The sequence below is a fragment of the Condylura cristata genome, unplaced genomic scaffold (assembly GCF_000260355.1).
Source record: "Condylura cristata isolate star-nosed mole 26May11 unplaced genomic scaffold, ConCri1.0 scaffold00006, whole genome shotgun sequence".
Classification (NCBI taxonomy): domain Eukaryota; kingdom Metazoa; phylum Chordata; class Mammalia; order Eulipotyphla; family Talpidae; genus Condylura; species Condylura cristata.
Genome location: NW_004567107.1, coordinates 35,835,967 through 35,853,605, shown reverse-complemented (window position 1 = coordinate 35,853,605; position 17,639 = coordinate 35,835,967). Strand labels below are relative to the sequence as shown.

At 35.4% G+C, this 17,639-nt stretch overlaps 1 protein-coding gene across 1 annotated transcript in view; it reads left to right on the top strand.

Annotated features, from left to right (window-relative positions):
* The window catches only part of TMC1 (transmembrane channel-like 1), a 132,352-nt gene extending 116,440 nt beyond the window's left edge, over window positions 1-15,912 (top strand). The window contains exons 15-20 of the mRNA XM_004677992.1: window positions 580-647; window positions 5,304-5,543; window positions 9,606-9,731; window positions 13,437-13,515; window positions 13,618-13,669; window positions 15,890-15,912. Coding sequence (XP_004678049.1) covers window positions 580-647; window positions 5,304-5,543; window positions 9,606-9,731; window positions 13,437-13,515; window positions 13,618-13,669; window positions 15,890-15,912 — 588 coding nt within the window. The remainder of the gene's footprint in view (window positions 1-579; window positions 648-5,303; window positions 5,544-9,605; window positions 9,732-13,436; window positions 13,516-13,617; window positions 13,670-15,889) is intronic.
* The last annotated feature ends 1,727 nt before the right edge of the window (window positions 15,913-17,639 follow it).

The following is a 17,639-nucleotide window of genomic DNA, read 5'->3' as shown; positions in this document are numbered from 1 at the left end:
GTTTAGTTTCACATACAATTTTACATTTTTTGCCTTACATTTGAGTAAATTCCTCTCATTTGTGTAAGCATTATTCCATCAGTGATTATAACTAGCTGCAATATATAACATAGTTTAGATATGTTACTCAAACAAAAGTTGGACATTTAGGTGGTTTCATTTCTACTTATAAAAATTTATTAGCCTTTAAGGATTACTTTGTTAAAACAAATTCCTAGAAGCAAGCCTAAAGGGCCAAAAAGAATGAGATTGTTAAAGAATTTATTATATATCCTCAAATTGTTTCTCTAAAAGATTGCTACAGTTTTCACCAGCAGTGTATGAAAGAGTCCATCTTGCCACACTTTAACAGCACAGAATGACAGGTATTTATATTATATTACTATGTTTATTACTATGTTAAGAAGGGTGCTATCTTATTTTAATTATAGCTAGTTTTATTATATTGGTAATTTTCCTCTTGTTGCTGCAAGAAAGAGTAGTTGAGAGTCTAGCTCAAACTATGTAGAAACATGAGATAGTTTTCTTTCCATTTTAACCACTGAGATGCTAATCCAATGAACATCTGTGTCTCTTCAGCCCTCATACACAGAATTTGACATCAGCGGCAATGTCCTCGCTCTGATCTTCAACCAAGGCATGATCTGGTAGGCCGGCTATTCCCCACTTACCGAAAAGCCTCCATGATCATAATTGCATGGAGCACTATGGACTGGTGTCATAGGAGATCGCAACCTGTGTCTGACTCAATCTTTGCCTTTGTGAACTGGATGCCTTTGGAGAGCTCACTTCCCTATACCCCTCCCATGTCCTAAATTTTGATCCTCAGAAGCATTGTGAGGGCACTTCTTTCTTCAGATAAAGGCAATCTGTGTTCTGGTTAGAGATTATGAAGGTTTCTTATTTTGGTATCACTCTAGGAATTTACAGTAAAATGTGAATGAGTTCAAAGCCACATTTACATATGAAATGAATTAATATAAGGTCTTGCTGAGAAACTAATTTAATATTATATCACTATTGAAAATCTCTAAAATACAACTTATAGCTACTTTTAAAAGAATATTTTACCAAATCTTAAGTTTATAGAGATAAAAACCTTTTAGGGAGGTTGTTAAAAATGAAGTCTTTATTCTGTAACATATTTCATAGGACCATTTACACATCCAAATTATTATTATTTTTTTCACTGTGCAAAGGATTGTCATATCTTTTATTAAATGAAGGCATTCTCACTGCAAACACTGCCAGGTTAAAAGAGTTGATACAGTAGAACCATTTTGAATTTAAAAGGTGAATCACAGCATACAATTCACCTGGAGACCATGTATTTGAGGAATGTGTCACTCCTAACTCAGAGCTCCCTGCCCCAATTGAGCTTCTTTATGCTGATGACATATGTTTAATAGGATGCCACAACCACACCATTGTCCTGAGCATAAGTACTAGGAATTAGTTTCAGTTTTTGCATGAGCTTCATATATTACTCAAATCCAACTATAGTTAACTTGAATTATGAAAACTTTGTGAGACTGGACCCTTCTGAAAATGTTAAAATCATCTTCAGTAATCTAAAGACCAAAAACAAAGGCCTTCTCATCTTGCCCTGAGGCCTGTTAAATTCCTGTACCTTACAATCGATCAGCAGAAGAAAAGACTCTAAAGAGATTAATCGTTCCATTGTCAGATTGGTTTAAAATGTGAATTCTTGGTCCTTTTTTTCCTACATTTTACTGGTTATGGCTCATGTGTTCAGATAGCCATAAGGAGTGAGATGAATCCTTTATTCTCTCAAGCAAGTAGGAAAGTCAAGGTGGCCCAAATGTGGTGACTTCAGAGACAGTTAAGGGAGAAATTCCTATGGGCTCTGGGCTTTTCCTTTCTTGGAGGGGATTCTGCTGTCATGGCAGAAAATGGCTAGTGGAGTAATGAGAAACCATTGCCTTATAACAGTTTTAAAACTCTTATTCCCTTACACAGATTGTCATAAATCCCTCAGGCCTGGTGGGTACCATTTGTACAAACATATGGCCTGTGCCTATTTCTTTTTTTTTTTTTTTCAGATTTAAGACAACAGGTTGGCCTAGAAATTAGTTTTAATTATCAGAAAAACTGTTGTAGTGGCTGTCCTGATGGATTTCAGTTGTAATTTTGTAACTATTTAGTCCACTATTGGTCATACTGAAATTTTTATGTATCTAAAAATCTTATTCTGTTTTCTCAGGGGTAGACCCATTATCAAAATTTCTACATTATCATCACACTATCACATTTTTGGTGAAGAATTGCTTCCATTAGTTTGAAGAGGGCTTGAGAAAATGATTTTATTATTATTTTTTTTTGCATGCACAAAATATTCATCCACTTTCCAGAGTACCAGAAACAAAATAATTATTTGCCTTCAGATCAATGTTTTATGCAGATACTCTTTTTTTTTTTTTAATCAGCAGAACTTGTTAAGAGAGTTGGGGTGTGGCAGGGAATGTGTGAGGAGTGTGTAACCTTATAGTCTGCCCCTGTACAGGGTACACGTACATGCTAATCCGCTGAATTATGTGGCATGAGGCTTGACTTTGGCCATTTTCTACAAAAACATCAGAAGGGTATAGGGTTTTGTATTCAGTTCTATGGCTGATGATTGGAGGTTTTCTGTTCCTGCTTTAGGAATTTCTGAGTAGTGGGGATTATTTATACCAATGTTATTAAAATCAAACATCTAAGGCAAAATCCATTTATCTGTGAATTAGTTGAAATGATCTATAGCACTTGATGTCATATTTTTATTTTTATATAGCTAGTATAGGTTACTATAATCATGTTTTTAAATAATGAAAGCACATCTTATCTTTAGCATAACAGATGGAGAGGCAAAGAACAGAGAGAGGATAGGTCTGGATATTTCTCCAACACTGTGTCTTTGGCTTCCCTCCTGACATTCTTCTCAACTTTTGCTAATAGTTTACCTGGTGTGTACAGTGTCCTAAATAAAGGAAGCTTTCATTTGCTTTGCTCATCTTGGAAGAAAAGCATTTAATAAGACAATAGTATTACAATGATCTTTAACTGACAGATACTAGGACCAAGTCTGGGCAAGGGGTTTAGTGAGTCAAGCTGATTAACGAGTCACAAGCAAAGATAGAATGAGCATTAAGATTCAGATGTCACAGTTCCAGAGACCTGTTTCTCTAGGTAACGTTTCTTTAAGTCATTTGTTCAAAATATCTATGTGATATTTGTCTTTGAAATTTTGAGATTTGTTTATCTATAGATATGTAATATGTGTCTCTAGTATGTACATATGCATGCAGATAAACGATGTACATGTTTCCATAGGTACAGATATATGTGGCTTTATGCAGGTCTAAGACTTGAGCTATGTACAAAATTTTTCCTTAGGATAAACTAGGTTGAGCAGTAATGAAACACAATCCTAAAATCTTAGTGGTTTATAAAAACAAAAGTTTATTTCTTGTTTGTTCTACATCCTCACATGGATTGGTAGGAGGCTGTGCTGCTATAGGTTTCTCTCACTGTGGAGTCTCAGTCTCTAGACTAATAAGAATTCAGCTGAATTATTGCTGGTCTAAGTGTTAGAGAGAGGGAAGAGAACAAAAAACTCATCAGTCTTTTAAAGCCTCTACCCAGTATTGAGACCCCCTCATTTTTAATTCTATTTTCTTGGGCAAAACAAGTACATGATAAAGTCTGACTGTTAAAAGGGGAGAGCATCATCATTCAAAACATATTATATTATGCATATTGGCATTTGGGATATTATCTAGTGCTTTGTAATTCCGACCCCTTAGCTGGAAGTGTTACTCAAGTTTTGGGGATTCCAGGTTCTCTTTTATTATTAAACTTTAGCCAAGATACACTGTATTAGTTCAAAACCTGTCATCTCATTTATTTTTAATTAATAAAATGTATATTACATAGTGATGTTAGGTTTATAGCAAAATTGAATGGAAATTACATAGAGTTCCTATATACCTCTTTCCCTTAGCACACACAGTTTTACCAACTGTTGATACCTAGAAAGCTACATTTTTTTCAGTTGATGAACCTACACAGACACATCATCATCACACAAAGTTCATACCATTAAAAAAATAACTTAGCTCCCTACAATGCCTCTGGTCAGTTCAGTATATAAAAACACTATGCAGGTGTGTGGTGTAGAATTTTGCCAACAAGACTAACCAGATTGTGGAAAGATTCCACTTTTCAATGAAATTATTTAATGCTGTGCTTCCCAAATTCACTTAGAGCAAAACTGAATTTCATCTATTTCAAACTTCCCCTTTATAAACTACTTTACACTGGATTGGCTCAGATGACTTCACTGTGTATGAAAAAATATAAAATGTTAACCATAATTAGAATTACTGAGGATATTATTATAGATAGTGTAGTTTAAAAGCTAGAATTCTGCTTGTACTTTTAAAATAAGTGCACATGTATTCTCATTTGGTTTTAGATTGATAAATTGCTATAAATTTGACTTTACAGTGCTAGTAGACTTCCTCATCAAAGAAAAATGAAATTTACTTTGTTGAAAACTCCAACTAAGCCATCTATTAAAAACAACTTTTCCTAAGTGACTCTTGTATGAAAGTGGCATTTTTAAAAGGTCTTTAAAAATCAAAGGTTCAAAGCAATGAATTTCTAGGATCAGCTAAAATAAGAAGGTAACAGATAATCTAAATTAAATTAATGTGTTAAATTTTCATCTCAAAAATACATACTAGATTAGTAACAAACCATAGTCTACTATTAGATATAAATGCATTATTCCCTTCAACTCTAAAACACATGGCAGCCACAAATGGTAAACAATATAAAGCAAAAAATTTTTTTTTTGCAAAAACATTTTTACTTTAATTTTTTTCTTTTATTAAACAAAAATTAATTTGCCAGGATCAAAGTAATTAATCCAGATGCCTACTAGTTAATCTGAATTAAATGTTAATTGTTCAGTGATATGAAATTGTTTATGAATGGAAGTTTGTTTATTTTAGAAATAGAAGTAAACAAATATATTGTCATTTAAATTCTCTAGTGACAGCAGATATTGTTAGTGGCCAGCATAACTTCTAAGCAAATTATGTATAAAATATCGATAATAATGGAGATGGTAAAATATATATAATAGATAAAATAGATTAGTCAGGTTTATTTATGAAAAGAGTTTGTGTGGTAAAAAGTGATACATATTTTTGTCTGTGCAAATAAGTATGATGTAAAAGAAGCAAGTATGGCCATTATGGAGAGAAGGCTGAGCAGAGTTCTGTTTTTCTTTCTAGGATGGGTTCCTTCTTTGCTCCCAGCCTCCCAGGCATCAATATTCTTCGACTTCACACATCAATGTACTTCCAGTGCTGGGCTGTGATGTGTTGCAATGTTCCTGAGGCCAGAGTCTTTAAAGCTTCCAGATCGAATAATTTCTACCTGGGCATGCTGTTGCTTATTCTCTTCTTATCCACCATGCCTGTTCTGTACATGATCGTGTCCCTCCCACCATCTTTTGATTGTGGCCCCTTCAGGTTCTTGCTTTTGAAATTTCATTTGGGTATAGTTTTCTTTAGGTTTCATAAATGTGAATGACAGTCATTGTATAAGCTATTTTCCCCCCAAAACCATGACATTTCGATCTGTAGAAATGTGTTCCTTTTGGTGTCCAGGCTCATTAGTTGAGGAGATTCTTAGACAAGTTCCATCTACTTTTTTATTTGGTATCATCAAAGGATAAATAATTTAACTGTTCCAGTCTCTGCCTGGATAAACAATGAGCAGTGAATCTGAGCTATTTCCATATAAGGAGACAGCAAAGAGTAAGGTTTGATTATGTTTTCCTGGATATAAAAGTTTTTCTTATATTAGGTCCTTACGTCTAAACATCATAAACTATTGCTACACCTCATGTCTCACCAAATTGAAAAAATTAAAAAAGAAAACAATAACTAAAGTAGAGTACAAACTAGGAATTAGATAATAATAAATATAGATAAGATAATACAGTTCACTTAATTAAATTAATAATTTAATTTTTATATACTAATTAAAAAATAATGTTTCTCATGTATTTTTCGACCAAATAACAGGAATAAATAATTTAAGGCAAAGAATCAAGGAATTCAAGAAGGCCCTTTGATCCAAGTTACACTTTTTAAAAAAAAAATTTTTTTTTTTTCTGTTATTGAACTGGGGTACAGGCCAGAGGTACAAGGCTGTTGAGAAGATTCACCAGAGACAGAATGGGGAGGAGAACAGGCAGATAGATGAAATACACCTCTTAGGGGTACAGTGGGTAAGCAATGAAAGGCCTGCTGGGCCATGTGGGTCACCTCCAGAGCTGGAGAGTGAACTCTACTGAAGAGGCTGCAACCAGCTTCACAGTGCTGCTATCCAACCCACTGCACCACCAGGGCGGGCCGGAAATACACTTTTCTATAGTTCCTAATGATAGAGTTCTCTCTATGACATTCATCAGGAAAGCAAAGTACCTAGATTTGAAGAATTGACATTTCATTCCTTAAAAAGGGCCTTAAAATGGGACTGGAGGGAAAAAAATAATGAACAACTAAATACCTATACCAGAGACATTTTACGAGTGTGGAGTGGGGAATGAGATCAAAAATGGGGGGCGGTGGGGGAAGTGCACTGGACTGTGATGATGGCACACTGGTGATTTGGTGATGGGAAGCCCACGGGGATAACAACTGAGATGAAAAAAAGCACAAAATAGATGTAAAAATAAACATGTTATAAATAAATAAACAAAAATTTTCACACAATAAAAGGGGGGAGGGGGATGGTTAAAATGAATTTACCAGAGGTTTCCCAAGATTCTCTGCATTTTAAGTTACTGGTCAGCATGCATTTGAATTGTTTCTCCTTTTCTGTGAAGGAAATGTGAATGTGAAAAGTCATGTGAATGACAAGTATGATGCAATAATGGCCACATATAATTTCCTCTTCATGCTGACCAACCCAAATTTTAAAATTAATGTGAAAAGAGTTGTTGCTCACAGACTTTTAAGTGTAAATGAGGGATTTTTGCTCTAATAATAGTCTGGGTTATTATTGCTTTGCAGGAAAAGAAAGAAAATATTAAGCCAGGAGACAGGACCAAGGGGGATGGAGTTCTTTCCTTCTCAGGAAATGATGTTGACAAGTCCTGTTCATTCTTTCTCCTTCCCTAATCCCCTTCCGCCTGTGGTCCCTTAACCCCTGTGGGTTGAAATAAATACTGCCAACAGTGACATCTGGAGACCAACTATAACATTGCAGTCTTGAAGAAGAGATTGTAGTTAATCCTTAAATCTGAAGATTCAAGTTCAACAGATAAGATAGCCTTGAGTTAATTACAAATCACTCACATAATTAAATATCTATCCAAGATGTTTTTAATTTAAAGTTGATCCTCCTCAGAAAAAAGTATGAAAGGTATCAAAGACACAGGGAATTTCCAGATATGCTAGTAATTTTGCATCAAGGGCACAGTGACTGCTAACAAGACCTTTGTAGGACATGATTATTTGGTAAAATTCCAGCCCTCTCCTACATCACTTTACCACTTTCATCTTCCATAGCCCTGGTGGCTGGAGATGGGGGTTGAATTATCTCATCCCTTCTTTTTTCCTACCTCTCCTCCTTTTTTCCTTTGGCTGCACTCTGTATGACTAGTCCATTAGGATGAAGTACAATAGCCGATATAATATTTAAATAATTGTCCCTCATATTTTAAAGGACTTGTTAATTAGTATTAGATCTGTAATTGTGCTGGAAAACTTGTACTTCTATAGCCCAGTGACTCCTAACACAAAGCTTAGTGTTTCAGTCTATTGAAAGATATTAGTTATATCAGGAGGAAAAAAGTTGATCTGGAACCCATAGGTCATGCTCATTTAATAATTGAAGATTTTTTTTAAAAAAAGATTTATTTATTTATTCATACAGAACTGGGGTACAGGCCAGAAATGCGGAGGGTGAGAGGATTCACTAGAGACAGAGTGGGGAGCAGAACAGGAGAGGTCTGCCAGCCATGTAGATCACCTCTGGGGCAGGCGGGGATAGAACTCATGAGGAACTGGCTTAATCTTCTCAGTGCAGTGCTTTAACCTGCTGCGCCACCAGGGAGGGCCTAATAACGGAAGATTTTTAAAAATCAAAAACAGGGCCCTCCCTGGTGGCGCAGCGTGTTAAAGCACAGCACTGAGAAGCTAAAGCCACTTCCGCATGAGTTCGATTCCTGCTTGCCCGGGAGGTGACCCATGGTTGGCAGACCTCTCCTGGCCCGCCCGCTGCTTCCCTCAGCAGTGTACTTTGTCGATCTGCCTGTTCTGCTCCCCACTCTGTCTCTGGTGAAGCCTCTCGCTGCCCCTGAGCCTCTAGCCTGTACCCCAGTTCTGTATGCACAAATAAATAAATCTTAAAAAAAAAAAATCAAAAACAAAAAATGAGGGGCCTCCCTGGTTGGTGGCCTAGGGGCTAAGTCTCAGTGTTATTACAACTGTAGCCTGAGTTTGATCCTTGGCCAGGGAGATAACCCACATGACACAGCAGACCTCTCCTGTCTTGGGCACTGTTCCGCTTAGCAGTGTATTTTAGTAGATTGGCCTGTTTTGTTCCCACTCTGTCTTTGGTAAATCCTCTCACACCCTCCACTCCCATGCCTCTGGCCTATACCCTTGTTCTTCTATGCATAAATAAATAAGTTTTTAAAAAAATTGAAACCAAAATATTACGTGTTATATCAACCATTATTCTGATGAAGCTATAACTTGGTGATAATCTAATAGCTTCTCTGAAAATTACATCTTTTCATAGTAGAGTCAGTATGCACAAACAGAAAAAACTAACTTGATAAATATTACTTTTATAGTTCCAAATATTGTAAACTATGATAAGGAAGGTATTTTTCTAGTTTATAAGATCTGATTCTTATCTGAGTGGGTTGAGAGCAAACTCATTAAAGACCTTTGCATTTTATGCTTATTTTCCTTCTCTTCCCATTTTTTTGTTCTTAGTAGTAGAATTCATCTGGCTCTCATTAGGGCCTACGCAGAAAAAATAATGAGAGAAAAAGGACTCATCGTTAAGTGTGATTCTAATTAAAGAAGTCTGGTAGAAAATGAGCTACAAGCTATTACGTGGAAAAGATATATTGGATAATTTGTAGATTTTATTCTGTTAAGCTATTCCTTATTCATATTTCCAAGCCTCGTTAAAAGTTGAGTACATTATTTATTCTACCCAAAGAGTATATTCTCCACCAAGGATAACTGGCTGAGATGTACACTTATTCACTCTTTACAAAAAAGTATTTTGATCAAAACCATAGAAATTCAGTTTAAAAATATTCTTCTAATGCTGGGATTACTTTCCTAACTAAATTGAATATGAATTTATGTTTATATTATTTTTCATATTGTATCCATATGTTGAGAATAAGAGTTCAAAATATCAGCAGTTATAGGTTTATGAGATTCCTGACCTGAAGGAATACTTATGCAGTGTTGAGGAAGCTTTCTAGTTTTCTTGCTGTAACCATGGTTTTTCCATGTTTTAAATAAACTTCTACCCCCTTTTATTTTTCTTTCCAGTGGCAAAAATAGGATGTTTGAAGTCATTGGAGAAACACTGGAGCATGATTTCCCAAGCTGGATGGCAAAGATCTTGAGACAGCTTTCTAATCCTGGACTGGTCATTGCTGTCATTTTGGTTATGGTGTATGTGCATTCCCTCCTCAAAGAAAGGGCCTTTATAATGTTCTTGCCTTTTAAGTTTCAGCTTTTCTGCTCTCTCACTCTCCCCAAGGGTTACGCAGTGACCTAATCAAATTCAGCATGATTACATAGTTCATGAGCCATGTTCTGATCCTATTGGATGTAATTCATAGCCATCTGCATCTGTCTTTGCCTGCCTAGGATTATAAGATTTGTTCCCAAGTAACCAAAATAATTATCAGTAAACAGCTAAAGCAAGGGAAACATAAATGCTAGCTGCTAAATCTAATCAGCACTTAGAGCTTCCCCACCCCAACCTCCCAGCCCCCACCTCTTATTTCAGAAAGCAGATGGCTGTGACTACACAGAAATGATGAGCCTCTCAGTTAATATTTCTCTTGAGAGTCCTACAGGCTATATTTTAGGACTAAAGCCTTAGAGTTCTTAAAAAATCACACTATCCTTGATACTAGAGGCCCATACTGTGTGTCCCTGATAGTAGAATCAGAATACTGGGTAAGTCTTGGAAAGTTCACTTCATCTATACCTTCAAAATCAGGTGATATCCAGAAGGGTACTTGGGAGGGAGTTCTTGCTCCCATATTGTGCTCACTGGCTTCTAACACTTGGATACCACAGATATACTTACATTCTAAATGAAAATATTCGCTTGTTGTGAAAAAAGCCACAAAAAGTACCCTAATCCTTTCTTTCAGTACCTGAAGCCCCTTCTAAATAGAAAGTCTAAAAACCACCCTCAGAGACACTTTCAAAATAAAATAGATGCAAAGTGTTGGATTTACTTAAATAGAGGTAAAACGGGTTTGAAGTAAACGAGTAGGGTCCTGATGCAGGTAGTTACCAGCATAAAAATCATAGTTGTTACCCTTTCCAATTTTATCAAATAAGAAACTGACTTAATGGAGGGGGGGTGACCTTTCCTAGGTAAAAATATAGCAAAATGGATATAGACAAATGTAGGGCTTTGGGGCTTTCCCTGGTGGTGCAACAGTTTAAAGCACTGCACTGCAAACTAGCCTTAGCCACTTAAGTGTGAGTTAGATCTCCGGCCACAGAGGTGACCCACATGGCATGGTCTCCTGTCTCACCCGCTCTTCCCCTTAGCAGTGTATTTTTTGATCTGCATGTTCTGCTCCCTATTTTGTCTCTGGTGGGTCTTCTCACTGCCCCTGCACCTCTAGCCTGTACCCCAGTTCTGTATACATAAATACATAAATATTAAAAAAAAAGAATATGATAGTAATCTTTGGTGCACATGTGTTAGAAAATGACCCACTGGATGCAGTATGTTTTACCAAATGGCCCTTGAAGGAATTACCCTTCTCTGTGTTTTCATGATAGAGTGACTTCAAAAACTTGTTAGGTATCCTGTGGCCTTTAAAAGTCAAGGCTCTTTAGTGATATAAATGAGATCTTGTCTTTAAAAGAAGCTATAAAATGTCCAATTTTATTACTGTATCCTTAATTTATTGAAAGACATTTTCTTTAACATTTATTTATTTATGCATACAAAAACTGAGGTACAGGACAGCAGTGTGGGGGTAAGAAGATTCATCAGAGAAAAAGTGAAGAACAGAACAGGCAGATATACTGAAATATACTGCTGAGGGGAGCAGCGGGCAGGTCAGGAGAGGTCTGCTGCACCATGTGGTCATCTCCGGGGCAGGTGGGAATCGAACTCATGCGGAAGTGGGTTCAGCTTCTTAGTGCAGTTCTTTAACCCGCTGCGCCACCAGGGAGGGCCCTGAGAGACATTTATTTTTAAGCAAAAACACATAAGTTTGTTCTAATGCCATTAATTAAATTTTTAATATACTGTGGTATGTGTGTGGAAGAGAAGCTAATACTGCCTTTTTCCAGGCACTATCTGCATATTAACTGATTTAATTTACACAATAACTTTAAGAAATTATCTTCATTAATCATATTATTAGTACATGGATGATCTGCCCCAAATCAAATGACTAATAAATCTAAACGCATATTTTCCTGTTCTCCACCTTTTATTTTCCCCTCTCATTTGTAGCATCAAACATACGAGTTCAGGGTGAGTGAGAAAGAAGTCACATGTCAGGGATGGTCTATATCCCGGTGGATACACTTTCTCATAAAGGTATAGCTTATAGATATTTTAGACTTTGTGGGTCAAGAAGTGAAATTGAGGATATTATGTAGGTACTTATGTAATCATTAAAAATGTAGAAATCATTCTTAATTCATGGGCCATACAAAACAGACTGGACTTCAGTTTGGCCTGGGGACCATAGTCTGCTGACCCTTATGTAGAAGAACTAAAGTTGGCAAGATTTCAGGATCAATACATGTTCCACAAGATTGCTTTTAGTTTTGAGGTAGGTTGTGATTTAAAACAAAATTTCTGTTTATGGCCAACTTGATTTTTAAAACCTGAGTTCTCATCTCCTACTTTATGGGACCCCTGCAGTTGGCTTGGCTTTTTATGACTTTTAATTAGAGAATGCTACATGTCATAAACATTTTTAATTCCCCCAATGAATCATATTAAATCAGCTTGAGTGTTTTTTGGATAACTGAATAGGATCAGGTTAGTTTTTTGTAGACAGTTCATTCCTTCTGAAACTAGAAATGATTTATGAGTAATTATATAAGGTCCATTATGAAGCAGGAAAAAAGTAGTAGATAAGTAGATAATCCCAGAAGTGCAAATGACTTGTGAAGTCTTTGAGTTTATTTTCCAAATTCAGGAGTTATTCTAAGAAAATCCTTATAATGGGCATGAAGACAGTGAGCCAGATACACACATACAGAGACACAAACATACAGAGACACACACATTTCTTGAGTCCTACTTCATGCCAGTTTTTGCACCAGATATTTTCATGTATGTAATCTCATTTCAACTCCTATTACTCATATAAGAGATAAATAAACCCAGCTAAACCATATCAATAAGTCTGTTGTTAATACCAGATGGCTCGTAAAGGGTATAATCTGGCATGTTGGTAACTAAAGGAAATGTGTTCAGTATCCAGTTATTTGCAACAAAGAGCAATGCCAATTACCTTATTTTTTTTAAACTTCATCTTTTTCTTTGTTTGTTTCTTTTGCTTTAAGTAATATGAGCATACTTATTTTTGCACAAATGTTTGGCCAGAATTTGCTCTCTCTAGAAATGTCACTTAAAAGCCAAGAATAGTTTTTTATGAAATATTTTGTTTGGAGGAGGGAGAAATGCAAAAAATACATCCTATGGAAAGAGAATCCATATTAATTAACAGTGACTATGATGGTATTTTTTTAGCTGTAAAAGCCAAAGCAAAGAATTTAAGGAGGAAAGTCAGTATCCTTTTTATTCCACACATTCTCTAAACTTCAGATTTTTCTATTCTTTTGGATACTATTAACCTTGACTTAGTATGTACTTATAATTTGAATAATGTGAATACAGTCCCAAGAAGACACTAAAATTGAGAGGTACAGAAGACAGAGTGCCAGGTTCTGGAAGGCCATAGGGCCCTCTTCCCAGTTCATACCTAACTGCTCTATAATTTCTAGTGTTCTTCCTTAGCTCTCTGTGCTCCAGGCAAAAATAAGAATTTTACAGTAAAAATACCCTAAAGCCTATGCTCATAACACTATTCTATAGCTAAATGTACATTTTAGAAAATTTTTGAAGACTAGAAAAGTAACATACTTCTTTTAATTTAGTTTGGCCATCTATTATCTTAACGCTACTGCAAAAGGCCAGAAGGCAGCAAATCTGGATCTAAAAAAGAAGATGAAACAGGTAAGCTACGCTCCAACTCACAGAAATAATGTCTTTTTTAATGGTAAGCAAGAGAAAACAGAATAATCTCATGTTTTTTTCTACTTTTTTTTTAATATGTAGCAAGCTTTGGAGAACAAAATGCGAAATAAGAAAATGGCAGCTGCACGAGCAGGTTGGGAATATGTTTGTGATTTTTTCACTAAAACTGTGTATTTCTTTTTCTAAATAAGGCATCTTATGTTGAATGGCATTGTTGCCTTAGGAGTCATTCCTCAGCTGTTATCCACTAGTATAGATCTTCTCTCAAGTACCATAACCCAGGGGGTTAGTGGTTTTGCAATGTGGAAAAAAAAATGGAAGTGTAACCTTAGATGTAATGATAGGTTGGTTTTGCAAACTTACAGAAATAAAATCTGTATTTGTCTCTTTGTTTTAACCATAAATATTTCCTTACCTTCAATATTCAATATTTCTCTTGCTTTTTTCACTTGTTATCATAATTTTAATTTTCACAAGCTATTTTGCTATCTATTCCTATTTTTAAAATAGCATCCTATTCTGGTTTAATAACTACACAGTTTTTTTTTTTTTGTATGAGAATATTAGTAACTTTGAAAAGTAGGTTTTTTGACTTTCAAAATTTTCTTTTCACAAATGGCCCTGTGCTTTTTCTGCCTGTTGTTTTCTACTGTACAGTCTCTACTCAGGGACATCAAGATGCTCAGTCCTAAGCATCTCCTCGGGGTGGGACACATAGGTTTGAGACACACAGGTTTGAAAGGTCTAGAACTGTGGGCAAAGCATGTGGACACACCTTCACTGTGAGAATTCTGGGTGTGTTGTGATGAACCCTTGTGTCATTATTTTCAAGGTTTTGATTTTGGGCTGGTTAGATTCCCCAGAAAATTCACTTCTAAATTTTATTCCTAGACAGTAAAGGTTTTCCCTAGCAAAAGTAAAATACCTGTGGGAGAAAGAGGATACAGGTTTCCACTTTCAACTTAAAAATGTTCGCAGAAGGCTCTGCTCTTCAATATGTTGCTCCTTATATTTTTCTAGCCCACTAACTTCTCTGACTAGTTATTTCTAAAAAAAAAAAAAAAAAATCTTGCAGTTTTCTGCCAGATAATGAAAGAGTCAATCACTGATCTGTGCCAAGAGGAATACTCTATAAGTTTCTCAGACATCCAGAGTCTCCTCTTTGTATTGATTCTTCATGTTCATGTTGGTAACTACTGCTATGAATTCCTGAAAGTTCCAGAACTTTTGTGTGTAAATTACATTGCTCCCAGAAATTCATTGTTCCCAGTTTTCCCTCTCTGTTGGCTTAGAATTATATTTATTAGCTATGATAAGTCACTTTTTATTTATCTGTATTTTTTCCAATTTCTAATATTCATCACTTTCTAATATTTATCACTGTTATCTTTTATTCTGTTCTTCCCTTCTTTATAGGTCAGTGTCCACCCCCAAATTCCTTAAGTGTCATGTTTGAGAAGGAGCAAAAGCTGAATCATGTGTTTACCTTCATAGTCCAGGCAAACCTTCATATCCCCTTCATCAAGAAGAGCAGTGATTTCCTCTCCATCTGAACTCTGTTCATGCAGCCATTACCTGGGGTGTTCTGTTGAGATGGAGTTTAGGGCGTAGTCTAAATTCACAGAAATGGATTAGTTTCTTTAGACTTTGCAGAAGATAAGAGTATAGAAACATATGACTGCAATACTTTTTGGTGGGCTCTCAACTGTGTCTATATCTTAACATCATCAAATTAGTGGTTGGAATGGTAAATGGAAAGTTTTGGCTTATTATAGCAAATTGTAGTTATCTTTATTATTTTTAAATAGTGATATAATGATAGATTATACTATTTGATGTTTTCCCATATTTTGTACTTAAAATATGTATAACATTGTGAAGACAGAGATGACATCTTACTCATAGTTGTTTTTGCAGACCCAATAGAGAGCATATATTGGGTCTGCAAAAAGAAAATACTTAACAAATTATTGGGTCACTCAAGAAAATACTTAACAAATACATCCTGGACATAGATACTGGAATATAAGAACTGGATACTGGAAGATACTTGAATTCTTTTTTTGAAAAAATTTGAGAGGAGTAAACATAATATTAACATTAACTATATAAGCAGTCATGAACAGATATTTTAATAAAGCAGAAATTTTATTCTTTAAAATTTGTGAGAATTTTGTAAAGCAAAAAATATAGAGATATTTGCAATATGAATTTGCTAACATTATGGTAATCTGGAGCACATTTGGAAGATAGAAATTTCAGGTCACTTCATTCAGAATCATTTAAGTACATTGAAAATTAAATTTCCATTTGCTTTTCCTTCATTTATTGCTGTTTTTTCCTTTTTGAACAGCTGCAGCTGCTGGTGGCCAGTAACATTCACAGAGAAGTTGGGCCCCTATACCTACTCCTCGCCTTGTCTGAAAGGTCTAACAGGTGAATGTCCAGAGCACAAGAGTTGTGGAGTTGCTGTTCGCTGTTCTAAGCCTGATGGATTATCAAAACATTACGAGGCTGGTTCATCAAAACATTACCAATCCTATTTTAGCAAGCTGGACCTTCACCTTACTCCAAATTAAAGATTTCTTCCTACATTGCCACTTTCTCCCATACCCATTTCCTTTCAAGATTGAATTTTAAACTGATGTTATTCAACAAGACAGAATAATGGTTTACACGATAGGTTAATTTAGTATCATTTGCTCAAGTGGACTTCCATTTTCTAAATTTCTTTAGTTTCTTGGATAAGAATAGGAACATTTCATCTTCTCTTTCACTACAAGGTGAGAGATACCTTCATAAAATATTCAATATACTCACTCATTAACTCACTATTTAAAACCAACACCATGTTGTTCCCTTTTTTTTTCTGTGTTCTCACTCATGGTCCTCTGATTTCAATCTGAAAAGAGATGAATCCAATCAGCACCATGTCTCTGAAGGTCTTTCAATGTAAGTAGGTATATGGCTATTAGACAACCTGACTTTTCCTTTTTGAAAAAAATATTCTTCGTGAAGTAACATTGATTTACAAGACTTTATGTGATTTAGAGGTGTAGGATCACACCTCTTCAGATTATCCACTTCTTATGAATTTAAAGTAATATGACACTGGAAATAATTACATTTCTATCACAGTGTGGTTATTTGATTTCCAGTGGTGATATCTTCTGAGCCTAAACTCCCATGTCTGTAATTTTTTCTTTTTTTTCTTTTTTTTGGGTAAGTTTGGGAGGGGGGTGGCCAGCTTATAGATGTGTTTAAGTATAATTATTTATTTGAAGTTTAAATTGACTTTAAATAGTAAGACTGAGTGCCCTTGTTTTGTTGTGTGACTTCACTTATATCTTTTAAGATCTCATTGTCCTTTTCTGGAGCTAAGGTAATTTGCCTGCCTTTGACTTGATGAATTTTTGTTGCTATGTCTTTCATTTTTCTCTTTCTTTTCAATCTTCTTCCGGACATACAGTGACCAGCCTTGTTCTCTGTCTGTTCATGTATTCATCACTTCCAGTCTACCAAATCCAAGAATTAATTTCCTGTGCTTAACTTTTCCAGATTAGCTTCCATTCCCAATCATACCATTACCTGATAGGTCTTCAGGACCGTATATCTTTAATTCATACTCTACTATTTATACCGATTGCCCTGTGTTTTGGGATGACTTGTATACATGGATCATCTTTCCTGTCCAGATTGTAAGCTCTCGGTGAGCAGGGATCATATCTCCTAACTCCTTTTATGCCTAGTATAGTGCTGTGCACAGATAGGCACTGAATAAATGCTTGTTAATTAAATTGAATCAATTTAACTTACAGCAATTGCACTGTAAAACAAAAACTTATTATCTGAACAAAAAAAATTACGATGTAAGAAATGGTGTTATCTGTTGATGTGCTGAGTTCATTATCTCATTAGATTATAATATAGATGAGTAAATAAAGCTCACATGTATAAAATCACTGGGTGATTTTTGCACTGTGCAGTAATTAGGGAGTTGTTTTTTGTGTGTTGCCAAAGTTTTAATGTGGACAGTCCTTGATTTTGAGCTATTTCACCACTGTTTTTTTTTTTTTTTTGGCCCAGATGCCATGTTAATCTCT